Source organism: Neopsephotus bourkii, unplaced genomic scaffold (genome assembly GCF_033783945.1).
Source record: "Neopsephotus bourkii isolate Nb327-2 ecotype Australia unplaced genomic scaffold, CSIRO-AGI_Nbou_v1 NB_359, whole genome shotgun sequence".
Lineage (NCBI taxonomy): Eukaryota > Metazoa > Chordata > Aves > Psittaciformes > Psittacidae > Neopsephotus > Neopsephotus bourkii.
In genome coordinates, this window is record NW_026900865.1 from 1,720,564 (window position 1) to 1,747,865 (window position 27,302).

General features: G+C 38.3%; 1 protein-coding gene and 1 long non-coding RNA gene across 10 annotated transcripts in view; one reads left to right on the forward strand and one right to left on the reverse strand.

The window, feature by feature from the left end:
- Positions 1–358: 358 nt before the first annotated feature.
- On the forward strand, positions 359–1,803 carry LOC133209727 (uncharacterized). Its single transcript, XR_009724742.1, has 2 exons — positions 359–678; positions 1,117–1,803. It is a non-coding gene; the product is annotated as an uncharacterized LOC133209727 (long non-coding RNA).
- Positions 1,804–11,298: 9,495 nt separating this feature from the next.
- USP15 (ubiquitin specific peptidase 15) overlaps positions 11,299–27,302 on the reverse strand; it is a 60,319-nt gene continuing 44,315 nt past the window's right edge. For 6 of the 9 annotated variants that reach the window (XM_061348521.1, XM_061348520.1, XM_061348523.1 and 3 more), the window contains 13 exons: positions 22,388–22,561; positions 21,760–21,918; positions 21,098–21,322; positions 19,539–19,622; positions 19,354–19,448; positions 19,002–19,190; positions 17,986–18,101; positions 17,581–17,856; positions 17,200–17,270; positions 16,711–16,826; positions 15,339–15,488; positions 14,205–14,308; positions 11,299–13,621 (listed from right to left, as the gene is read on the reverse strand). In XM_061348521.1, coding sequence (XP_061204505.1) covers positions 13,464–13,621; positions 14,205–14,308; positions 15,339–15,488; positions 16,711–16,826; positions 17,200–17,270; positions 17,581–17,856; positions 17,986–18,101; positions 19,002–19,190; positions 19,354–19,448; positions 19,539–19,622; positions 21,098–21,322; positions 21,760–21,918; positions 22,388–22,561 — 1,917 coding nt within the window. In that variant the 3' untranslated portion in view covers positions 11,299–13,463. Of the gene's footprint in view, positions 13,622–14,204; positions 14,309–15,338; positions 15,489–16,710; positions 16,843–17,199; positions 17,271–17,580; positions 17,857–17,985; positions 18,102–19,001; positions 19,191–19,353; positions 19,449–19,538; positions 19,623–21,097; positions 21,323–21,759; positions 21,919–22,387; positions 22,562–27,302 lie in introns of those variants that run through there. The other 3 variants (XM_061348530.1, XM_061348529.1, XR_009724747.1) reach the window with 2 other exon arrangements.

Here is a 27,302-nt window from a genome sequence, read left to right on the forward strand (position 1 = left end):
AACATTATTATGCTTTCACAGAACCACAGAATGGTTGGGGTTGGAATAGACCTCTGGGGACCATCTAGTCCACCCCCCCCCCCCGCCAAGGCAGGGCCACCAAAAGCAGGTTACCCAGGAGCATGTCCTGACAGGTTTTGAATGTCTCCAGCAGGAGACTCCACAACCCCCTGGGCAGCCTGTTCCAGTGCTCTGTCACCCTCAATGTAAAGGAGTTCTTCCTCATACTTAAGTTGGACGAAGCCTTGGGTGACATGGTTTAGCATGAGGTGTCCCTGCCCATGGCAAGGGGGTTGGAACTAGATGATCTCAAGGTCCTTTCCAACCCTGACTGTTCTATCATTCTATGATTCTATCTATGTGCTTAACCAATAAGCATTTTCCTAAGGATTTTCCTGTCTAAACACTTCCATTCTGGGCTTCAATCCTGAGGGCAATGCACAAACGAGTCCCAACTCCTTCCCAGGAAACACAGATAATTTGATAGGAGAATGAGTCAATTAATTATTGACTATGTATAGGTATTTCTTAGGTAGTATTTCTTAATGATTTACTTCCCTCTTGTTGTTTGGACTTTTCCACCTACGCACACTACATGTTGACCTATGAGCATAGATGGGTACTCCTGGAATCTGCTTGCCTGCCTAAACTCAAGCAATTGAAATTTGTGACATGAAGGTCAGTAAGCTGTTCTGTAACACTGCCTTTCTTAGGAAACGGGAGCGGCAGGTATTTTGGGTGGAATTTGGCTGGATGTGACATCTTGAGTTAAAGCATCCCACTAGACATTATTATCCCTGTAATCAAAATGAGGAAGATGAGGGAAGCTGTCATATGGCTACATTTCCCACTTAGCAATGGTGAGACAAGTAAGAAGAATTGAGATCACATTCTAAAGAAACAAATTAGTATGTATTAGATACATATTCGTAAGTATGTGCTTACTAATTTCCTGCACATTTTACTGTTTTGTTTAACCAGACAAGACTACTGTATGCATTCAGTTTGGGTGGGAGGGCCACTCTTACATTGTGAGTGCCTGGTAAGTTAACTTATGTGAAAGATAGATGATGTTTTCTTTAATCAGTTTATCATACATGTCTTTTCAACTACCAGCTTTGACACTTAGTCTGCTCAGCATTGCCAGTCAAATACAGTGGAATTGCTCCTGGTTTTGGAAATGAATCATACGAGTTTGCAGGATTGAAAACTCCTTTAGATCTGCTGACTACAAGAGCTGAGAACTATACAAGTGCCTGTATTCCATGCACTTCTCTTAAACACAAGATAATCTTTCTCGCTGTTTTGATGTATACTTTTTGTAAATGCAGAAGATTCATTAGTTAAACTAAACTAGAGCATTCAAAGTATTTAAACTAGCCAGGATCCTTTTAAGTGACCCTAATTTGATTGTGAATATGTTCTACTGTAGTTGCATTTAATGGCAGTAGATACTACTACTTGTATTCCTAACCCTGAGTGGAAGTGCTTGCCTGTCTTTTGGTATGTTTTAAATGCTTCAGTTTCAATTCAAGTTGCTTTTGAGTTAGAGCAGCATATATGGGCATCTCTGAGGGCATGGTTTTGACTAGCAAGCTGAAAATGCTAGTTAGCTGTTAAGCTAACTTTGTATTGCGCTGCCATTATTATATTCTTGTTTACTTTGTTATTAAATTATCTGTAATTTTGTGATGGGCAGTGGGTGATTGAAATCATTCCCTGTACCTTTATGACCCTAATTACCAACAAAAATGCTCAGGAGACCTATTGTGTTTCATTAAATTACCTCTTGGAGCCAGTGTTCATGTTCATTCCAAATGATGTGCATCAGTCCTTCTGATCAATTAAACAAGGGATAGCACTTGGCTGTATTAATTTTAGGTGTTTAGTCCCAGTTATAGTCTAGGAGACAGAGATGTTTGCAGATGCTGGCTCTGAATATGAGAACAGGGTTACGTTGCCACATTATGCAGAGGCAAAGCTGTCAGATTTCACTGTGGAAATGAATTGGTTTGTGATGATGGGACAAATTGAGGCTTTTCCTCTGAGTTCACTTTGCCAACTCTCCTGTATGTTTTTGTAACTGATATGAATCTAGACATAGTAGTAAACAAACTTCAGCATATGAAATGCCATCAATTGTGTGGTCAAGTAAAGGTGTTTGCAGACTCTTTGTTGGTTTTTTTGTACTGTGAAGAGTCATGATGGGGAAAATGTTGTCCCACAGTAGACGGAACATAGATTTTGATATCAAAAGGCAAAGCTGAATTTCATATTAAAAGAGCGTGAGAGATGGGTTAATACCAGATGCTTCCTGTAGTCCTTTATGAAAACTTATTCACTGTATTGGTCTGTGTAAGCACAAAGACACCCTACACACATACTTTACAATGTGAACACTTCAAAAGCTCCTTATATTATGGACACAAGAAATGGGGCAAGAGAGTATTTTTGTTGTGGCCATAAACAGGTTAAAAGCAGAAGTAATAACCTTCCCTCTAGTACCTGGTTGGTTGTTTTGGGTTTTTTTATGGAGTAAAAATGAAGCCCTTGTTACTTTAGGATGTGACTGTATGAGGAAGTTAGATCTACCATCAGATTGAAAACTATTTTCCAGCATGAACTCCTTGTGAATTCAGCCTGTGTTCCTTCCTGCATATATGTGAGCATATATTTACATGTTAGTACATACTTTGTTTGTATGTTTGCAGTTAATACACATTTCATGTTTAGTCAACTAAAAAAGCAACCGCAGATACTGTCTGTCAGTGAATCATCCTCTTTGTCATTAGCAAACTATCTGTAATTATGTCACATTATCTTTAATATAACTGGCAAAAATGTTAAGTAGCAGTGGCCAAAATGTCAGACCTATGACGTGTTAGATACTCAGCAGTGATTCCCTATTGAGTTACAGTACAATCATTTCTACACACAAATCTCTCAAACAGAGGCTTAGGTGCTTCCATGACTCCTGTGTAACCAGCCAGTGAAGCTGTTTTTCCACTTTTCCCTGCTTGGATCTTGTCCAGATGGGTTCTCAAAGCAGTGGTTTGCTTGGGGTTTGTTTGGGTGTTGTTTTGCATTGCCCATTCGAGTACTGGTAATTGAATCAGCTGAACCTGTTAACATCTTTTCTGAGAAAGAACTGCTGTCCACTGCTTGAATTAATTTATCACTGCCTTAGAGCTAGCAGTGTAACAACAGACAGATACATGATATTCACAACATCTCAGCAGCTCCCTTACCCTTCATACTCACAACTGAGCATGAGTCAGGACAGATTAAATAACTTTTCCAGCTCACAGAGGAAGTATGTGTCTGGCCTGGGGAACAAACCTTACTCTGTGCATTAAACTGAATCCGTCTTTCATTCCCCTTCACAATAAATAGTATTTATTAGATAATGGAATGATTATCCATTCAGGCAGCACCTGTGATTTTTCCTGGCGTGGTATGTAACACAGTCCACTCATGATAGTTTCTTTTTTATGCCAAACATAGAAAATAGAGAAACCATGACGGATATTTTACTTGACAGTTGTTTACATTGAAAAACCCCATGCAGCCCACTGCTGCTACCATCTTAACAATGAGCACAGTGTGAGGTCATCCTCAGTGGGTGAGGGATCTTGCACTTCTGATCGGAGTTCCCTGCAATCTTAATGTCCGTTATTAGGAATTTTTGTTTAGAAATAAGGCATAGATGTGTGGAAGTGAAATACTTGTTATTTGATGGAGAGCTCTTGCAGTGGACATCTGCACTCTCCAGAGAGGTCTTTTCCTAAGACTCTCATTTTAGGTGCAGGATGCGTAATGTAAAAGTGCCTGTCAGGAATGTCAGAAGTACACACTGTGCTGCAGTCTGGTTATTTTGCTGTTCTCTCATCTATTTGCCAAAACCCTATGTCTTTTTAATATTTTCCTTTTTATCTCTTCTTCAGCTTGTATGTAAATTATGGAAATATTTCCAGAGACTTGGTAACCTGCAGTTAATCTACTGATCACCAAGCAACACCAGGGGGAGAAGGGCGTTCCTCTGTGTGAAAATACATTTTGGCTGCTGCAGCAAAGAGGAGAAGCCACTGGATGCTTTCTTTAAGCTTTGGTGAATCCTTCAAGATAATGGTTCCAGACTGCAGCCTCGAGGCTGCAGAGTGATCACATTATTGCAGGAGAGTTTCCATCTACTGGATGGATGTTAGGTCCTTTGCATTAGGGGTGGTACACAGCAAGCATTGCTGTCATAGCTATAAAATGAAGAAAATAATTAGAAAAATAGATACATTTGCTATACTCACACAAGTAGCATGAAGCCCAGTGTATTAGATAGATATTCTTTTCTCACACTGCCACTGCTGCACTGCTGGCATGACCAACCTAATCTGTAGCTAACTCACACCAGCACAGGGAAGACTTAGTATGGCCACGTCCTTCTGAGAGCCTCCAGCACAGCTGTTCCCAAAGATAACTGAAGTGTGACCATGACTTTATTTTACAGGCAGTTCTTTCTATAAACCATAAGGAGTAGTGATTTCTTATGGGAGACATCCTTGTGAAGAGCTGTTTGATACAGAGGCCTTAGTTTACCTTATACATTGTGCTTATCTTTTCTGCTTTATGAAGAATTTGTTCAGAGTACTTTGCCCTTGGTGTAAATATTTATATGGCTGCATGTGTGGCTGTGTTCATAAGCAGCAGTCTGAAGGAAGTTTTGTTACTGAGGTTGAGTCAAAGCAGGTAAACAGAATCAACATGCTCCTCAGGGAATTTGGAACACAGCGAAAGAAATCCAGCTGTAAAGAGCCAAGTGCTTTCCTTTGTAGTAAAATTACTATACAGATCATCTCCACATGCGAGTATGTATTCTCAGTAAAGCAGGGCTATACCACAGCCTATGTTCTGGGTCATGTGCAAGAAAGTATGTCCATATCAAAGGATGAACACCTGTGTGAATTTCATAGATAACAGTGGCATAGTTAATACAGCATTTCTAGAAGTTGTATTCCGTATTTCACAAGTGGGAGCCCCTTTCTGGAACACACTCCCAGGGCACAGTAAATGAGCTTCTTTGTCCCCTCTTACCCAGGGCATTGGTGTGCTCTTGGCTGGCTGCTGGCTGGAGCACAGGAAATTCCAGGTCTGAACATTCACTGCTCCAGCTGAGAGCCAGGACCTGGAGCCACCGAATGGATCATTAAATGGAATGCAAAACTTGTTGAGCCAGTCTGAGACCTTACTTCCCTTTGGGAGCATGGTGATCAGTAGATTCCTATGGCTGTTTATTTCTAGGGGCCTCACTTGCTTCTACCAGTCTTAACTAGCAAAACCATGCCATGATCTAAGATTTGTTAAACAATTTAGTTATAAAATTAGCCATTAACATGTGCCAAGTATTGACAAATTCTTTAGCAGATGGGTTTGCTCCTTACCAGCTCGCCACACTTTTGTATGGAGGACACAAATGTCTGGTGGGCTTCAGTGTCTTACTTTATTGGAGGCAAGATCATAGAAGGCAAGGATCAGCCTTTCCAAAGAGTTACAGCAGGGTTTCAAAGAACTTTGGCACCCAATTGTTTTTCCCCTTCAGGACATTCAGAGCCTTCCTCTAACACAGGTCCTACTCTCAAGACATTATCCAATACTTGGACACAGAAACTGCAGTTGTCTAGATAATGACTAGGTGAGGACTCATGTTAAACATAGTTTGGTTCTCCTATTACTTATTTCAGAATGTCTTCATAATGAGCTGGAATCACCTCTAGATTGTTCCCTTTCTAGTGGTTTTCTGTATCTTTCAGTAAGAAGTTAAATCCATTGCTAGGAACCAAATTGCTTTCTTTTCTTTCCCTACAAGGCAACCCACATCTATCAAGGACTGCAATTCTCAGTCGCCTGTTAGTGACTTTTGCAGTATTTGCTTTTCTTTCTAATCATAGCACTCTGCTTTTCTTAGAATGTATTTGAAGTCCTCTACTATCTCCTTAGTAGCATTCTACAGCTACTTTCTCATTCCATTTGTCTTTTCTACTCATGCAATATAGGCTTTTCCATACACCTGCTCTTGTCTTGGTTGTGATTCATTGTTTTTACGTACAATCACAGTTCTGCACAATATCTTCCTCTCTGCCATGAGTAGTTCTGCTCTTGTCTCCTACTGGTGTGAAGTCCCATTGGATTACTCGATACATCTGTTCTGGAATGGAGTATAGAAATTTCAGTCTGGTTTGTTTCCTTCTATTTTTAACTGCACATTTGTTCACAGAAGTTTTGGGAAGCTTTTCTATTGGTTAAATAAATTAAGGTTTGTGTGGGCTTTTGATTTCAAGAAAGGAATATCATGTCTGTCAAATTCTAATATTGTCAAATACTGCTGGGAAAGCAGGGACAGTATAATCCATCACACTTGATTCTATGGCGGCAATTCACATCATAAAAATGAGCTTTTCTACATGATAATCTCAGACTGAGCCTAATGTTAACCAGAAATCCAGTAATTATAGAGGATAACCAAATTCTTCCCATAGTAAGTAGTTCTACAAAATTTATCTCTTCATCTTTGCCACCTTATCTGATAAATATTACAGAAATGCCTAAGGTTACATTCCTGAAGATAACTCTAAAGGCATTATTCCCTATCTAATTTATTCCAGTTGTGTAAAAATAAGTTAATTCAATGATTCTGGATATTTTATGAAGAAGGTTCTATTATGTCCATCCCATCGGTGGGTAGTGATTATTGGGTATTATAGGCATCTATTCAGAAATCTGAAATGCTTGTATTATACTTGATCAAAACATTTCTGATTACTGTATTGCCCAACTGTAGTTCATTAATCTAAAATGTTCACAGCAATCTTTTATTAATTGAGAACTTGGAAAACAAAAGAATTTTAGTATATGAATGTTTTTATTTTACAGTGAAACCAAAACCCATTCACACAGTGTGAGAGGCCAGAATCTCATTGGTGGAAGAAAGTTCTTTAAGGTAAGCTGTGAAGATCAAACTGCTGTGATTGATAGTCCTAGTCTACTTGTTGAAATTGGGTCCAAATCTAGGTCTCAGCTTTACAAGTTGTGTTTAGGATCCACGTCACACATGGCAAAGTTATTCAGGACATCAGTCTTACCGTAAATGGGTTATTTAGACACTGCATTTAATTCATTGAGCAGCTATTAGGTAATGCAGAGTTAGTCAACATGACTAATATGTTTGATTTGGCAAAAGCAATGCTGTATAACTTTTATTGACCTGTTGACTTGCAACTGAATTATATTAGGGTTTATGAAAGCTGTTGTTTCCCCATTGGAATAGGGGGAACAGAACTCAAATAGAATCCAAGTTACCTTTTCCTCTTGTGCAGCAAATTGACCAAGGAAACCAGTCCTATATGAGCAGTCCTAAACAGTGTATTTTGTATCACTGAGAAGCACATCTGAGTTGGCAGATGTTCTTTGTATCTGATAGATGATACGTAGTAATTACTCTCCCTTCTGTTTGCAGACTTTCTCCTCAGCTGAGACACACATCTACACAACACCCACAGCACAGTGTGTGTCTTACAACACTGACAGATGTTGAAAACGAGCATAGCTCATCTGAATTCTTTTCAGATGCCCTTTGCTGCATTCTGGAAGATGCCTTGGTGCACTATGTGCAGGTTTGAATTGTCATGTGTGAGGAGCCATGCATTTTCAACAGGAGCATGTGTGAACCTTAACAGAAGCACTGTGCTTTAACAGAAATTGTCATGGAAAAGCAGGGTGCTCTTCCAGCATCACAACAGACGGAAAAGGGAGATGCGTGCTTCAGTTTAGGAGGTAACTGGCAGGGAGAAGAATTACTTTAAGGAAATGACAAATCCAAGAGGTCATGCAGCTGGGGTTTGGAACAGCTTCCTGAGTTCAGATTAGTACAAATGGTGCAGTGTTTTCTACCCTGAAACGAGAGCATGGGGTTTAGTCCTATAATAATGAATTCTTGTAACACTAACGAGTGAAGGCCTTCCTCAAACCAGAGCAAATACAGATTCAGGCCTTCATTCAAAACTTTTAAAGTGATTTTTAAGTGGTGCCCTTAGGCCTGAAGAGGAAGGAACATTCCTCTGGCAGAACAGAGTATTGAGGGACTCACAGATCTCAAAGCCCAGGCAGATGGCTCAGACTAAGCCTCCATCCCAGCCGGGGAAGGGTTATTGTCTCGGCTGCCTCCCTCCTTAGCCCAGGCAAGGCATGCACCCAGTTAACATCGCACCCATCACCTACTCTGCTCCTTGTTCTGCTTGTTCCTACGTCTTGTTAGAAAGTAGTTGCATAAAAGGCTCCCACACTGATCTCAACTCAGATTGTCCAGTTTCAGCTTTATGGCATTAGTTCTTGAAACGTTTCTCTCCAGTACACCCTGCATACAGCTATCTCCCCTCTCATAAGGGGTCACATGAAAATCAAGGCACTTCTGAATAGTCTGTATGAGAAAATGATTTTTTTCTATCTGTTACTGCAATTAATCTAATTGGGATTGTAGCTTTTAAAAAATCTATGATGTCTCCCATGTTACAATCTGAACTTCTAACAGGTAGTACCTCAAATGGTGTGTTTTCCCACGATCCTTCCCACAGACCTGGGAAGATTCTTATTTCTGCTTATGTATCTAAGGAGAAGTTCTTATGCCCGTGTTTCACATCAGGAGCTCATTCTGAATTGCTTATCCAGTAGAGCTGCATGGGATTATTGGTACTTACTGCCTCCCACCTTCTGTAGCTATGATCGGAGTATTTTACACATTGAATAGAAACAACCAAGTGTCACTGACTTCTCCCATAACACCCTTATTCCACAGTGATTTCCTAATGGAAACTATTGTGAGATTGTTGGCTGGTTCCTAAACTTTGTATTGGGTTATGCTACATAATACCCATATTTTGAGGAGAGTAATGCAACACTTAAGGTGATAATTAAGTGCCAAGTACTTAAATAATTCTAGGTGTACTTATATCACAGTCTTTACCAACTCTCTTTTGCAGTACTGCCCTCTCCCCCAGGGTAACAAAACTTACATAAAACCATATTGACTGCTGTGAGTCCTGTATCAGCTTTTGCATTATTTGGGCCAGGATGACTGTTAAGCTACCTGTCATACAGTAACCCAGTTCATTCCCTAGTTAATGGGATAAATTGGTCATAAACCTGTCACATGTGGGCTCTTCTGGGGTTTCCATGCTGTACCAAGATTTAACTTCTTTTCAGTAGGACAGGCCTCGCTGCTTGCCTCAGGAGCATGCGTTGCCCAGTAAAACACAGGATCTAGAAACTAAGAAAGGGGAACTGTTTCAACAATTAACCCCCCAAGGAAATAGAACTAAAACCTCTGAAAAGAGTTTTCCTGCAGACTGGGAATATGCTGCTTCTGTCAAATATACTCATTGTTTCACTACATTTATAATTATTTTCTTCATCCAAATAACTGGTACTTAGAAACAATGAGGAACCATACCCTGAAATCAGAGTCTGACGTCAACGAAGGCTGCACAGTTTTTGGCGAGACCTGGTGGGTTTGCTGATCTTTGCCTGCCATACTGACTTCATGCTAAGGATTTCAGAGAGCTTAAGAAATTACACTCTGTCATGCAGCGCTAACTTGCTGGGAAAGCTAGGGGTTGTGGCTTTCCCATTAGCAACTAGTTGTAGATGCAGGAGATGTTTCCACATCATCTGGCAGGGTAATGCCTGACAAGCTTTTCTCATCTGTCATCTCAACTGTAGTTGCGAACTTCAGCGTGGCAGGAAGGCAAGTAGGACTTTAATTAAGGGGATGATAGAAGAGATCAGGGGAACTGATCAGCACTGAAGCATCCACAATGCTATCTGAAGCTAACAAAAACAAGAGGCGGTGGGCAGGCTTCACCTCTCCTTCCCTCCCAGTCAGGCTTTCAGTGACTTATTGCTGTCACAAAATACATGGAGTAACTGGAATTGCAAGTTGTTTTCTGCCTCCTACTCTGTTTTGTTTCTGCAAGTTTCATATTAACAAGGTTAACTGTATCTTATCAGTTTGAGGTTTATGCTGCTACCATCAAAACGCTTGCTGTTAAACAAAAAAAGCATAATTTTTATCAGACATGATTCACAGAAAAAGATGTGAGGTCCCTCTCCTCTTCCTTCTGTAGATAAACCACTAGTTCAGTGACAATAACTTTTGACAGACACCATAAGGCATAATATGTTTTCTGTAGTTTTAAGTATGTCCACACTGGACATACTTAAATGAGATGAATTATCATATCTTTTGTGTGAATACAGACTAGTTTTACAGAACTCACAACTTGGCTGAATTCCCAGAAACCTTTCAGTCACACAGAAATATTACTGATCTTGGTATGTGATTAGGAAGCTGGTTACACAAACTGGGTGTGTGCAATCCTTGGTCAAATATACAGTAACAAAAGAGAAATTAGAAACTATGTATGTGATTTCTTCCTAACCTTAGATTAATACTACTACTAGTACTTAGATCAATACCATTTTAAGCTATACCCAGATGATCCGACGGTAAGTATATTCCTTCAACTATAGGATCTATATATGTATATATGTCTGCATTTTCAAAGGGAGAATGAGGTGCATTAGGAGACACAGTTATCACCTGCTAAAGCTCCTGTCTACAGACTCCAGAGTGAGACTCTGGTAAGCCAAACCAGATCCTTTGCAAGCAAGTTGTAGGCTAACCTGACGTGAAAACCAACAGGAGTATAAATGTAGCTGGGCCTTGTGTTATTCAGAGATGATTGCTTCTCTAGGATTACTTCCTTTACTCCACAGATAAATCTCTCACGTGCTCCAATTAAAATAAGCAAATTAAACTCACAATCTAACAGAGTACACAGCTTTGTATTGGGTTATGAATTCCACACCTAACTACAAGGTTTTAAGCCAAAAGCTTGTATCATTCCCCCCCCCCCACTATACTGCTTTGTCTGATCTTAAATGTATCACCTCAGTCCACCAACCACCTCAGAGTCAGTAACTTCCCATTTGATTATTGTTGTAGTATTATTAGTTATATAACTATTGTTTTAGTTTTACTTTTCAAACCTAACTAATAGGTTTTTATGACAATATCTATTTTTTTTTTTAAAAGCCTTATAAATGTTTTTAGAGCCAGGCAATGACAGGAGAGAACTCCTTTCATATCTGCTGTCTCCTGGATGTACTATTAACCAATAATATAAGTCTTAGACAAAGATCACCCATTACACAAGCAGTGTGGGAGAAGCATTTGTAAGAAAATGGAAGACTAAGTAAGGCCTTGAATAGCTTTATTGAAATCTGTATAAATAAACATGCGCATTTCAAATGTAAACCCAAGTGAACTCAAGTGCAGACAAAATTTTAACCTCTGTCATGCAGGAGGTTAGTTTACATTAAAAAAAAAAAGGAAAAAAAAAGAAAAAAAAAGAAAAAAAGAACTCAAAGCAGCTTTAAAATACCAGGATGAAAACACCAGTTTTAATATCAAGGTATAAAGCAAAGCCATGTCCAACAATACCTTATTTATATCCTGGTCAAATGCAATTTTTTTTTTTTTAAACTTTGTAATGCTAACATAAATAAATAATTTACCAAAATGTGCACTCACAGAGTGAACTTTTATTTACAATACACAATTTATAACCTATTGTATTTGATTAGTTCAAGTGAAGAACATCATACTTTTCTCCTTTTTTAAGTTATTTGTTTGAACAGTGGGACACAAAGCAAGTCTCCAGGTAGCAGATATGTGACATGTGCCCCTGCACTTAAAGAGCCCCTGCAAAGGCAGTATTGTATACAAATCATCAATACATTCTTCCAACTAGACCAAAGGGAAAGCAGCAAATTAAAACATGTTTCAAACTTATTTTGGCATCCTGGACCCCTGAATATAATTAACTAAAACCCAACTCAACGTTTGTACGCCTTATATACTGTACAGGTTCTGACTTGAACATGCAAATGCCAATTCTCTTATAATGAGTTACCTTTTCAGATATGCTGTAAGGCTATGGTGAATTCCATCAGGAACACACAAAGAAAATTAACAAGCCTACCTTTAAAATAGTTTTCTTCATTAACAATTTAAAGGCAGGTTCTATTGAAAACAATCTCATCTAAGCCCCGATACACAGTCATTACTATGGATACAGAATACTATTAACTCTGACCCTATTACAGAGTAGTTTGCAAGCTGTCAAACTACAAAAACTGGGGAGAAAGAACTTACAGCACAATTTTAGATTTTGGACTGACACCAGATTAAAATTATGCATTTCTTAGAAGCGAGATAACAGGAATTATGTCTGCAGAGTAGATTCCAACAAGCAACAAAGGATACTTACAGTTAATTGAGAAACTTTTTGTTAATGCAGCATGAAATCCAGAACCTGTTCCACAGCAGCAGTAAGATGAACATAATATTCTGGATGCTCAACTATATCACAAAAGGTTAAAACACCTTTTCAAGCTATTTCTTCTATTGTGACCAAATTTAGAAAAAAAGAGTAAATTTGAGGGAGAAACAAAAATCTGCTGTTTCAAGAAAACTACTGCTTATGTATTTATGACATTTTTACTTGTAATCTCTGTGACAGCCTAAAGAACATGTATATATTCATCAGAAACTAAACTTGGCAGTAGTATTCTTGCAGTGCTATGAAAATAAATGTCAGAAGTCCACAGATTTAACATTTTAGTTATTAACTCACATCCAAAACAGAAGAAAACATAATTCATCAGAACAGCAGCAGAAAACTTAAAAGGGGTTTATTTGTGATTTCCTATATATAGCTTGTGAATACAAGACTGTAAATGCATTAGAGACAATTTCTGTTTAAGTTTTTATTGTTTCACTTCAAGTACTGCACATGTTAAAATTTAATAAAGATTTACATTCTGTTATCTGAAATTCCCCATCTCAGACTTTTATTTCTAATTTGGTGGGCAATTTCCCTCTTTCAATAGGTATCCCCTGTAAGAAAGTCTCTTATGGCTTCTAGTTCTTCCATTAGTTAGTGTGCATACAATTTTCATTTTCTATATCGTTATCATTTTCATTGCTGTCTTCATCGCTTTCTAGTGGGATGCCTGTGGCAGCTGAAGCACCTTGTTTAGTTTCCCGGTCAAGAGGAAAAAAGCCAGTTCCACTGATTGTGTCCTGTCTCTGGTAGAAGAGCACATACGCTGCTTTGGACTGTAGAAGAGAGAGAAGTGTGATATGCTTATGAGACTCCAGACAAATCATTTACAATCCAAGTTATCCTTTTTTCCCCCTCTTCTTCCAAGTGTACAGAGTAAAATTACAAAGAAATCCAAAGCTTTCATGTAAGTTATTTTTGCATGTTGGAACAATTCAGTTTGGTTTTGTGTTGTCCTTTGAAAGAACACAAACTACTACCTACACATTTACTGCAAGGTTCACAGTTTACTCTTCATTTGCCTTCCCTCAAGAGAAGAACGTTATCAACAGTCCCAGTTTTAGAAACACAAAAGGTACTTGCCACTATTTGGTCCTCACATGCAGTGGACACGCTACTGTCATCAAAGTAGTACCATTTTCCATCATCCTTATTTTTTGCAAAAGCAGTATCTAGGACAAAAAAGTACAATGTCTGAGGACCCTTATCTTCATAGATGTAACTCGATCAGTTGCTGGAGTCTGTTACTGTGAAACACTTGACATTTAGCTAACTAAAACCTATCACAATTAGATTCAAACTTTCACACACTTGTTAGGGTTTTTTAAGCAAAGAAAGCTTAACCAATAACATTCCCCTTCTTAAAGAGAGCATATGGCGACAAGAAACAGTCAAAATAAAATCCCTCAATCACTTTTTAATTTTTCCCTCTTCTTTCAAGGAGATGCTCAATGTACAAAAATACAGGCGTAAGACAAAATCAGTTGTAAGAGTACAGTAGCTCTTTTAGAGATCTCGTTTTCTCTTTCCACAATATGCACAGCTATAAATGTAAAAGAACCTACAATCATCTTGAAAGCTCATTTCATATAGATTTTTGTGTTAAAACACTTGTGAAAGAATTTCAGGGTGATGAAAAAAATATAATCCCTCAACCAGTAAAAAAGCCATTGATTCAAAGTGATCAGTATTTAACCCAAAATAAACACAGAAAGAAAGCTGACTTTAGAATGATGATATTTGAAATCAACTTACAATGCCCTCCTCCCATTCCTCCATAATGATTGGAAACAGCGATCAAATTGTAGCGGCAAGGCCCTGCATTGGGATTAATAAGGAACTCTGACATGTCCAAGTCACTGTTTTAAAAAACAAAACAAAACACAAAACAAAACCAAACACACAAAAAACAAACAACCAAAAGAAGGTCATGTTAATAAAATTTTTAACCATTTCACATTTTGGTGGTCTTTGAGCTCTTTACTTTATATTACCCACAAGTAAAACATACACTGCACTACAATGAGTGCGTGTCTCAGTGAGGAGTGGAATAGAAACCAGCAATCTTGGCCAAAACTATTGATAAGAGTTTTTCTACACTTACAGAATCATGGAAAGATTTGGGTTGGAAGGGACCCTAAAGATCATCTTGTTACAACCCCTCTGCCATGGGCAGGGTCACGTTCCACTGGAGCAGCTTGCTCCAAGCCCCTGTGTCCAACTTGGCCTTGAACACTGTCAGGGATGGAGCAGCCACAGCTTCTCTGGGCAACATCTGCCAGTGTCTCACTACCCTCATAGTAAAGAACTTCTTCCTAATATCTAATCTAAATTTACCCTCTTTCATCTTAAAGCTAATCCCTCTTACCCTGTCACAATGTGCCCTTGTAAAAAGTCCCTCTCTAGATTTCTTGTAGGCACCCTTTAGGTACTGGAAGGCTGCTACAAGGTCTCCCTGGCACCTTCTCTTCTCCAGGCTTGAATAAGCCCAACTCTCTCACCCTGTTTTTGTAGGAAAGGTGCTCCAGCCCTCTGATCATCTTCATGGTCCTCCTCTGGACTTGCTTGAGCAGGTCCATGTCTCTCTTATTTTGGGGGCCCCAGAGCTGGATGCAGTACTCAAGCTGGGGGGGTCTCATGAGAGTGAAGTGGGAGAATCACCTCCCTTGACCTGCTGGACACGCTCCTTCTGATGCAGCCCAGCATGTGGTTATCTATTACTGTTATTTTTCCAAGTTGATATCTTTCACCTACAAGCATTTTGTTATCAGTAGTTACTGAATACATGCATGGAAGCCAAGAACAAAACCATTTCATATAACTGCTGAATTAAACATGCGCTCCAGTCATGCTTTTACACTTCTAGCACCAAAATACTTAGTTTCTTACTTAATTGGAAAGTCAACCAATGTGTCCAACTTGTCCCTCATGTATCTGCTGTAGGAAAAGCGCTTTAGATGGACAACCAGTACGGGGGGCAGTGACCACAAGTCTAACTTCTTGGTAGCTTGCTGATGTTCTTTACAGTTTGGACAATACCTAAAAAAAACCCAACATATATATATGTATTTTAAAAACTGCAGTCCATATAGACACTAAAATACATTACTGTAGAGAAAGCCGTAACTGAATGAGCTGAAACACACACACACACACCATCTTCTGCCACTGATCTCCCTTCCACTCTAGTGACAGTGTGCAAGCATGCTCACAGTAATGCCTAACAGTATTTTGAACACAAAAGTAGCACCCCCAATACAGGATTCCCATCTTCTATAGGAGTCCCTCTACCATTGGTTAAAACACAGTTTTCTGATATTTTGTAAAAAAAAAAAGAAAAAAAAAAAGATGAAGGGTTATGAAAATACTTCAGGAAAGCTGATTGTATGAAAAGCCATAAATAACAGACAACTGTGGCTCTTCCAAGTTTCAACTGTCAAATTCTTCCTCCTCCTATCTCATTTCACCTGTGATTAATACCCAGATATAAACCAAAAAATGAGGTCAGCCTCCTCCCCTCCCACATAAAGGAGGATCTCTGGTGACAAAGCCTGGAATTCTCCAAAACTTTCAAGTATCCACAAAAGAGAAAGCAGCAGACCCTCTTTTTAAACCTAGTTCTGAGGTCCAGGTGTTGATGAAAGTTTTTTAACTGCTACAAGATTCCTGGAGAAGAAGGATCTTATGGGAACATCCTATAATTGTGAGTAGCCACATACAGCTCCTAACTAATTGCAATTTGGAAGAACCATGAATCAGAAGCCTCCACGAAAAACTTACTGGTTGGAATATGAATTTGAGAGGCTCTACTGACTATAGACATTCACTACCCCACAAACCCCGATTTCATGTGTCAATGCAAGGCAAGTTATATATCTACATAAAAAGCCCCTTCAATATGCACCAAGCCTCATCTCAAAGGAATGTTTGAAACACTGTATTGGATTTGGCACAATGTTATTCATTCACTGCAGGTCACAGTTCACAGGCTAGAATATCTTATGGATTTACCCTTCCTCCTAATTCTGAATGCACTAATTCTCTCCTACATAAACATAACCTTCTGTATATGGTAATGATTTCAGTTAAGCAATGGATCAAACAAGAAAACATACTGAGAACTTCCAGCTATGCTTGAAATGACTTCAAGATTCAAAATGCCATTAAATCAATTAAGTATCTCTGTTAATGTTCAAATGTGGTTTCGATTACATTTTGACAAATACACAATAGAACATAATTTTAACTGTTTTGTTCTTACCATGGGTCTTCAGCACCTAGTTTTTCCTTTGTTGTGAACAGCTCAATGCAATCTTTTAATTTCACAAAAGGCTTTTTGGGAGGCTTATATTCCACACTTTCATGTTTTTCAAAATCCTAAAGAGAAGTATTTCTTGAGTTAAGAGAACAAATGAAACAAAACTCATTTTAGTGATGTCGTCTTACTATAAACAGTAACTACAAAGCTCCTATATATGGAAAAACTGATCAGAAACCATTCAAGCAAAAAGTTTTCACATCTTCAGATTTAATTCCAAATTAGCAAGCCTCAGATTTACTAATTAATTAGATGTGTAAAGAAGCTTATTTATGACAATGTATTTACTCCAAATAATGTGGGGAATTAAAAAATCCAAACCAAAACAGCTGTTTCTTTTGAAGACATACAATCCCTTACATTAATTAAGTTGTATTTTTCACATTTAAGTTCTATTAGTGCTGGAAACTGGAAGCAACATGAACAGCTTACCTCTGCTGCACTATCATCAAAATATCTCTTCTTCAACTCAGGATCCCAATCCAAAGCAAGGAAAGATCTTTCTAAGATTAAAAAAATGTTTTCTTTTAATATTATTTCTTGCTTTACATGAAATTGTATTAACTTCAGGCAAACACTCTTCAAAACAAACAATGCTAGCATGAATTTAAGATTAGAAAGAGAAGCACACACAATTTTTGTATTTTTATGAGTTAACTGCAGTAACAAATTCATTATTTATACAGCATTTACTACTGGATAAGAAGATAGACTGAATAGCACAACAAGTGAACAAAACACTATTCTATGGAAGTGGAGTTAGAAAAAAAGTATCAGGATCAAGTGCTGCCCAACATGCTCCCCATGACTTACCGTCAAGCCTAGGTTGCCTGTCATCAAATCTAATATGCCTGGTATCATCTTTGATGTAGTTTATGTCAGTATTGCCTAAATTATTGAACTGGAATGTAAACAATCGCTTTTTGTGTCCCATGAGTGGTTGACCTTTGCAAGTATCCTCAGTACATAATCCATTTTCAGAATCATTGTCACCTCCCACTGAGTCTTCTGACTGGCTGTTTTCATTCTCTGAGGGAAGTTCCTGATCCTGGCTGGATTCATCATCTTGTTCATCTGTTTCCATTTCACCTGAAACAGTCAGAAGAGTAAGGAGGAAGAAATTAAGCAGAATAATAACTACTGAAGGACACTACAGAATTAACTTCAGCCTCAAATTGAAGACAAAATACTAAACAATCTTAGATATTCCAGTCTTACTTGGAGATCCTTCTTCATGTATACCATTCGGGCCGTTACCATTGATACCATGGTCCTTACAGCAATGTAGGGTTCCTTCAGTGTCCTCGCTTTCGGTACATGTTTTTACATATCGGCTAAATATAGAAAATGAAACAATAGTTAGAACCAACAGATTTTTAAATATTTACATTCTTCAAGCCAAAAAATCCAATGGTTACAGCAAATCTTTTCTAGTGTTCTGTATTCCTGCGCTCCTTTCTGATTTAGTCAGAATAAAGAGTTTCATTGCCTGATGTGTACTACTACAGGTACACCTGAAATTCTGCTTGCCTTTTGGCAGTTACTTGATTTTATACAACTCGATTCTTTTTTATTAGTCTGCTTGTCCAGAATTCAGTTCTTTAACTGTTCATTAACCGTATATTTTTACACAAGGAAATTAGTCCACTTACAGAGGAAGTTACACCAACAGAAAGTGAAGCATGAATCTAAAACTGTATGTTAAATGATTCTAATTTCTTCCGCATAATGACACTTATTCCAGCCTAGTTTCAGAAAGTATCTAACCATGTACTTTCACAACATAAATTAGCATATGTGCTTGCATAGTAGATACAGGTGTTATAATCACAGCAGAGTAACTGACAAAGCACTTCCATTTTACCAAATCTTAACAGCTATGTATACAGCATAGTTAATTCCCCCAAACTGACAATACACATTGACTCTCTGCTCTTTTCTCAAACAGTTTTTGGATGAAGTCATGCTAACAAAAAACCAACCAACCAACCAACCAACCAACCAACCAACCAACCAACCAACCAAAAAAACCCCAAAACAAATTAAAATCCACACTAGTTCATGTCTCAAGTGGCTAAAATTTAGATTTAATACATGTAACAGAAAGCAAATAAAAGATTAAGTACTCAAATCTACGCAGTTTGTAAGCAATGCATGTAAACACATGTTCCTACTGATTAAGATTATTAGCATTATTCATAGCAAACATGTTTTTCTTTAAACAAGAATCTTACCACATTCTTAGCAGCAGCAGGTTATACAGTTTATCTTCAGTATTGTTTCTAGGCACTGCTATGAGAAAAGGTTGACCAAAGAGTGAAGAACCACTATGGCTGTAGCTAGTGTACCTGCACTTTTCCCTTAAACAAACAGGAATTATAACTTGCTCTGTATCTTCCGTTCTATTGATAGCAATTTCAAATCTAGAAGAAATACAAAGGACAACTATCATTTAAGAGGCAATAAAGGGAATATAATAAAAAAAATAACCAAAACCCCCAATATTTGTCTTTATCTTATGCCTACCTTTTAATCTTTTGCAAACAACAAACTGCAAAGATACACGAAACATGTATCTGCACTTACACATAAATGTCGTCACGTTCCATAATGCTACTCAGATTTTCATCCATGCCAAATATCCTGTGGAACCTGTGATTGTATATATCAGTAACAATCATCTAAAAAGAAAATGGAGTATACATCATTAAATCAGGTTAGTATGTGTTGAAATGTTCATTGTTGTGCTTCCTATAAGAAATCACTCTCACCTTATCTGCGGCAACACCAGACAAAGCCGACAGTGCTATGCAAAGATCCAATATGTTTCCAATTTTGGGAACAACTACTTTGTACTAAAAAAAAAGAACAAAATGTCACTTTATTTTCTTAAGAGAACAAATATACAAGAGAAAAAAACCAAATAACTTATCACATGTTCAGCATGTTTCATGTACTTCTTTCAGATTCTTGAACTTAAGGTGCAAAGTATGGAAATCAACTAACACAAATTCCAAAAGCTACTGAAAAAGCAGTAGTTACCTTCACAGCTTTACTCATACAATCACGCACACTTCGAACACTACATTTATCAGTTTACACAAAGTTTTTCTTTAATGTTATTTTATTTTCTCCGTAAGACTAACAGCAGCAATCACTTAAGATTTCTATTTCAACAGCACCTGCCTATTTAAGCATTTAAATAGTATGTATGCTATTTACTAGATTCTTAAATTTTGAATACAACACCAGTTGTTCATAAAGTATTACTGGGAATAAAAAAGCAATGGTAGGCAATGGGTAAAGACTGATTTTAATCTCCCATGCAGAGAGAGAACTTGATGATTAACAGTCAAAGAAAACCTCCCTGTGGCTTCTCTGCAGTTTGAAATGAAACTCCACATAGGACTCTTACCTGTTATTTGCATAATAAATAATGACAGGATTAATTAGAAAGAAGGTATTATAACTTTGCAATTAATTGCCAAGTACAGCATGTCTTGTATCTCCTTAAGTCTTAGTTATTTAGACTCACAAAAGTACTGAACTCGTACTCTTCCCAAAAATCTATTCATTCCTGCATAGCCATCTCACATATCACACAGGGTCACCCTCAACTACTGTGTGTCCCTTGTGCAAACCAGTTCTCACAAATAACTGAATCTCTAGCAGGCTCATCTCCCAACAGTTAATACATGTCCCTTTACCTCTGACTTCCTTAATTCATACTGCCTTTGAGAATACTCCCTTTCCCCCCCACCTTCTCTCCTATAGTACTCTGACATTAGGTGTTAAAGGCTTTTTGCAGGTCTGCCTAATTGCCTGTGTCCTATTTATTTCCCTTATCCTGGCTTACCCTATAATAGATCCATTTATCATGATCTTGTTACCGTAACCTATGTACATTGTTTCATGCCATTCTAAGGGGTACAAGACCACCTTCCTAAAAAAAACAAAAGGGGCAAAAGAGATATCCTTTACAAATAAATCTCATGTGAAATTAAGACTGGATTAAGTGTACAAGTATTCTAATAACCATTCATATTATTTAAAGCAACATTAAAATAAGAAATGAAGACAGCATATATTTTAAAAATTAAGAAGCCTTTTTAAGACAACCATAAGGAAATTATCAATATCTTCTTTGAAATCAACAGAAACATGAGAAGGTATGTATAGCCTTCCTCAGGCTTTCTAAGTGGGATTTCAGAACACTAAAGCTTGCTGGATTTGCTGACTCTACTTATACATTTAAACAATATAAAGCAACTCAGATTCATTGTTAATGCCACATGAATCAGAAATTTTGTATATAAATTTAGAAGCTTACCTGCATAGGCTTTGCAAGTGGATCCATTCTAACTAAATAAACTTCCAAAGTGCGCTCTTTTTTCATGGGCAGTGGAAGTGTCAAATAACAAAAAGGATCAAAGGTTACAGATATCTTAGCACATTCAGGACAAACCAGGGTGGATTTAAAAAGGCCATGAAATATATCTACGATGATGGAATCATTTCTTTTTAAATGGTTTTCCCAGGCTTCTTCAGCAACCACCTGTAATGAAAGCATGACCTGGGTTATGACAAAGTAGTAAGAAATGAATAGTGAGAATTATGAATATGAAGAAATGAATAGTAAGAAACAAGCAAGAATGCTTGTAACTCAATGCTAGAAGAGTTTTCCTAAAGTAAGAGTACTAGAGAAAGACAGAATGCTGCATAGTGTAGGTATAAGAATAACAGAACAACAGAATGGAAATTGCTTTTCCAACTCTTTTAACACCCTTCCACTCCACCCAATTGTCTTCTGAATAACCTGAAATTTACACAGTATTTGAAGATCTCCATTTCAAGGTCTTGCATTATTTCCTGAAATCTCTTCCAGAAAAAGCCACACACAATCAGTGTCCCAACTTTTCAATGCACAATCATGTAGAAGGATCTTGCAGTGTATGGCCTTGACTAAAAAGAAGATCAATACCAAAACATTACCTTGTCTGGCCTCCCATCTGCATCCTTTAACTGAATGTAAGGTTTCTTCCTAATTCGATTCAAATCCTCATGTAATCCATCCAAGAGAAAAGCCAGTAGCTCTTGACAGTCTTGCTGCTGATAACCAGAAAATTGGGGTGCAAATCGTCCCACTTGTGTCTAAAAAAAGTAAAAACACAAATACTTCTGGTACCTGAACTGTTACAAAGAATACATACTTCCAATATGCAACAAAAGAAAGTTGAAAAGGTAAAATGTGTAAAGTTATAAAAGACAAGCTTTTCAATGGAGACAGGAAGCCAAAACTAATTCTCAAAAAACCAAAGCACAAGGGCAGCTCATAGAACCATAGAATGGTTTGGGTTGGGAAGGACCTTAAGATCATCTAGGTCCAATCTCCCTGCCATGGGCAGGGACACCTCCCACTAACCCATGCCACCCAAGGCTCTGTCCAACCTGGCCTTGAATACTTAAATATACACCCAAGTGTTTTAACAGTTAAATGAATGGTCTGCATATTGATGAATATCACTTCAAAATTCTTATTCTCACATATTTCCATGAGTTTTGTATACTTAAACAGCAACGCCAAATGACAAAGTACATTCAGGTTAAATTCCCTACTGACCTTAAATGCTCTTGGGGTCACATAGTTGTATTTTCCTGACCACATTTGCTTGATAAGCTCTGCGTAAGATTTTGCTATTTCACCTCGCATTCCCAAAGGATTGTCAAAATTCAGCTCTTCTTGGTATTTATCATTGAGGAAGTATTCTGTAAGAGGAGGTGTGTTGCTCAGACACTGTAAATAGAAAGAACACCGATTTGAATTATTTCTAAACAAAGATTTGAGAAAGCTCATTCTTTTCTTGGTACAAAGCAAACAGCTTTTATTCCTAGTAGCGGTGATGCCAAGCCTCCCCAGCCTCACAGATCTGTGTTGTCAGTTCTGAACTAATTCATGCAGCTAAGGGGAGAAACACTTGTTCTCTCAAATCCACATAGAAACAGTCAAGAGTTTTCAAATGATTATTTTTAGCATGAACCTAAATGAACAGATGGACTAGCAAGTTCTACCAGACACATAGAAACAATACAATGCAAACCACACTAAGCTAATTATAAATAAAACCACACTCCAGGTAAAATTCCATGTTCAACCTGAGTGATTTGACAAACCCTACTGCCCAAAAAAGTCCTGCCCCTTCTCTGCTGATCCTCATCTGACTGCTCAACAAACATGTTCATCTCATCTGTAAAAAACAAACAAACCCTGTTTTTCCTCCACACTTTTCTTCTGTATTATTTTTGGTCTGGGTACAAGATCAAAGCAGTTCAGGTGATCAGCTCAGTGTGAAGAATGTCCAGAACAAATATGCAAAAATAGCAAATTCTTTCTATAGGCTCTTAGTGAAGCACTACACAGTGTGCTGACAGTGGGCTGTTTCACAAAAAAAACCCTCTAATTTATCTTTTTCTAATTTTCACCTGATAAATTAGTCATTTTCTCAGAATATTAATTTATATTTGTATGCATAAGTCAGGAATATTACTACAGATAATTTCCCTTTTTCCTTAAAGCAATTTCCACACTCCAACATAAGATGACACTGACAGTAGTACTGGAAAGCACAAGTATCCATCTGAACACAGCAATTCCTGAGATACAGAGCTGAGTCTTTTCTAAAATATCAGATGCCACAACTTTTAAAAGAGTAGCTGCTAAAGGAACTAATACAGTTGGCCACATACCCACTGATCTTTTCAACATAACTGACAAAGCTAAGTAACTGCCAACATGTTTGCCTCTTGAAAAGGCTGAAAATGGAGAACTATTTAAGACCATTATTAAAGTCACAGGGAAAAAAGCATCCAGGTGGCAATTTGAAAGGAAGCCTTTATTCTATTAGCTCATGATGGGGTATGCTATAGGTTATCAAGGATGCTTTATGTAAAGCATCAGTAAAACCCAACCAAACAAAAACCAAACCCCAAACAAACCAACCAACCACACACTCCCCTCCCCAAACCAACACAACAAAATCCCACCAGAGAACCAAACCAACCAACCAAAACCCCAAGCCCAAAAAACTATTTGAACTGAGACAATGTACTAGACAACAAAGTCAGCAGATCTATGTGCCTTGTTCAACCTTACGGGTTTGGGTTTTCTGTTTGTTCTGAAACACTGATACATGTAAACTAACAAGTATACTGACAGATGAAGAATAATAGAAACAAAAAAACCCCACCCCTAAACAAAAGTACTAAAACTACAGGAAATGATTTGTGAACTACAGAAGTAATGGAATGGCACTTCATTTAAGGTACTGCAGTCTCCACAAGTTTTCTGTAACCAACAAAACTTCCTTTAAGTGATCAGTCTCTGGACCCAAACTGGTCATTTAGACTGTTGGGAAAAGACAGAGCAGAATGTAGAAACTCCAAGACCAACTATGAGACAAACCACAGCAGAGAAGGAGTGGTCTCTGACACGAAAAAGGTTAACGCTGAAATTATAGTCCCATGTTACATATTGATTACTTTGGAAAAAAATGAAAAGCAAAAAGAAGATTTTTCTGTAGCAGAGTGATTTGTGGACAGCTACTTCTGTAATCAGTGTCAAGCAATCACAAAATCAACCTCCAAGAAAGTCAGACCAAATGTGACTGGATGAAACAATGCTTCACACAAGTTGGGGATCAACGTTATTACGACACACTGCATGTGCTGTTGTGGCACATACACCCTGGAAGAACTCTAATCTATTAGGTCAAAAAGGAGACGTGATCACCTGTAAAGACACAGTCTACTGTTTAGAGAGCACAGCTGTAACTAGCAGGGTGTGGGAGGCATTAAGATGCACAGAAAAATAAACCATAAATAATTGTTATTTTTAGGGCCTTTTATATATATCAGTGCTGCCGTCTCACTGGAATAGTGTAATTCCAATACTAGATTATGATCTTGTTAACAAGTCTATCTGTCCTATGAAACCTTCACAGAGGAGGAAAAATAATAGAAATAGTAATGTTATACTTCTCTAAATCCATACACGTATGGGAAACTGATAAAAGTTTGCTAGGACTCTGATCGTTTAATTAATAGAAAGAAAAAAAAATGAATGAAGAAAGAAGGCTACCAAGAGAGTAAATGGCCTGGGGGCACTTGCTCCATGAGAAAAAGCTTAAGCCCTGGGGCTTGTTCAGCCTGCAGAAGAGACTGTTTCAGGGAGACTCAACATCAGCCTTCTAGTACCTACACAGAAGTTAAAGAGAAGACAGACCCAGGCTCTTCACAGTGATGAACAGTGGGAGGACAAGAAACAAGGGACATGAACAAAGAAATGGTAAGGATACAAGGAAAAAAGTTTTCACTGTAAGAACAGTCAAGCAGTAGAGCTGAGAGGCTGTGCAGCCTTCTGGGAGATATGTGACCCAATTAGACTAAGCCCTGGGCAACTTGGTCTGAACTCAGAGCCAGCCTTCCTTTAAGCAGGAGGTTACACTAGAAAACTCTTGAAGTTCCTTCTAACCTGAATTATCCTATGATGCTAAGGTAACAAGGAAACATTTATTCACCTCCTGTAAGCGGTATTACATAGAAATGATGATTAAAATAAAATTCTGAAACAAAGAAAACATCATTATCTATTATGCCAGTGAACTGGGGAAATGAACTGACAGCAGGATCATGAAATCAAGCTAAAAATTTCAGCTTTCTAATAAAAGACCAAGAGTCAACTGAAAGAAAGATCCAATAGGAGAAAGTGAATTACTTTACACTTGCCTATCCTACTTTTGTCTGAAGCAAGTAGCGTCAGGCATGGTGAAAAGCGCTCAAGCTAATATACCTCTTAACTCAAACTCTGTATGTCTATGGCAACTGAAACAGAGCACTGAAAACTTTATCATTTCAGGTTTTGGAGAAAGACGTTATGACGTCTGGATAAACTCACTGCCACTAGTAACTGTTAATCAGCTTTCAGGAGAAAGAAAACTCCTGAAATAAGCCATTGCAAGTTCTCAGCAGCTGTTATTCAAAAGTCAAGTATATGTTATCATACTGATGGAAAAAAACAAAAATAAGAATGCGTGTGTGTGGAAAAAGTGGTTTTAATTGAAACATTTACTTCCATTGTTCTCCTATTCTGGAGTCACAAAACAAAAACTTTATGAATTCTCTGCAAAAGAAAAAAGAAAGGCATATCCCACAGAGCTCCAACCATGGGCATCCTTCCAAAAGGGCAAAGCAATACTCAGGGAACATCCACAGGTGGCAGCAAAGTAACGCTCCATGAGACTCCTTTTTTCTAACTTTTTCAGCTTAGAAGACAGGCAGGTACATCAGTGAATGTGAATAAAACATCTTGCCACATACTCTCTTTTTTTTTTCTTGATACAGATTCAAGCATGCATAATATATTTTCATGAAGTCCGCAAGCTAGCTCTCTTTTGTCTTTCCTGGTTTTTTAATGATCATATCTGTAAAAGCAGTCATTTAAGCCTTAATAGTAAAATTCAAGCCTTAGTGTTAGCATTGAAATAAATTAGACTGATAGACGTAATACACCTGTACAAGAATCTGAAAAAAATCACCACAGGAAGTTTCAATACAACCAAAATATGAAACAATATTGAATTACTGCCTTTTAAAATATAATCACAAAGAAAGACACCTTAATAAGGTAAATAAGCTAGAGTAAGTAACCAAAGCAGATGAGAGAATCACAAAGTAGCTGAGGTTGGAAGACACCTCTGGAGACTGTCTAGTCCAATCTCATGCTCAAAGACGGCTCAGCTGGGGCACGTTCCTTGGGACCGTGTCCAGTTGGGTAATGACCAACTCCAAGGATGAAGGCTCCACAGCCTCCCTGGAAAACCTATTCCACTGTATGATAACCCTCAACTGTAAAACAAGTTTTCTTGTAGTTAACTAGAATTGCCTGTGCTTCAGTTTGTGCCCATTGGCTCTTCTCCTTACGGTGGGCACCACTGAGAAGGGGCTTGCTCCATTTTCTTTGTTCCCTCCCACTGGCTATTTATACAGATTGTGGAGTTCCCTCTGGAGCCTTCTCCAGGCAGAACAGTTCCAGCTCTCTGAGCCTCTCCATAGGTCAGATGCTGTCAGATTTGAGGCCACGTTCCTGGCCTCTCACTGGACTTGCTCCAGTATGTCCCTGTCTCTCTGGTACTGGGGAGCCCAGCACTAAACACAGCATTCCAGGGCTGTCTCCCCAGTGCAGAGTGGAGGGGAGGGGTCACCCCTCTTGACCTGCTGGCAATACTCTGCTCAGTGCAGCCCAGGAGATTGTTGGCTGCCTTTGCCACAAGGGCACATTGATAGTTCATGTTATTCTTTTTGTCCAGGAGGACCTCCATGCTCCTCTGTCAAGTTGCTTTCCATCTGGCCACTGGCCTCTATACCCCAGTGCATAGTGGTGCCTGGGGTTGTTCTTCACCAGGTGCAGGCTTTTGCATTTCCTTCGACTGAACTTCATGAGCTTCCTGTCTGCCCGTTTCTTCAGCCTGCTGAAGTCCCTC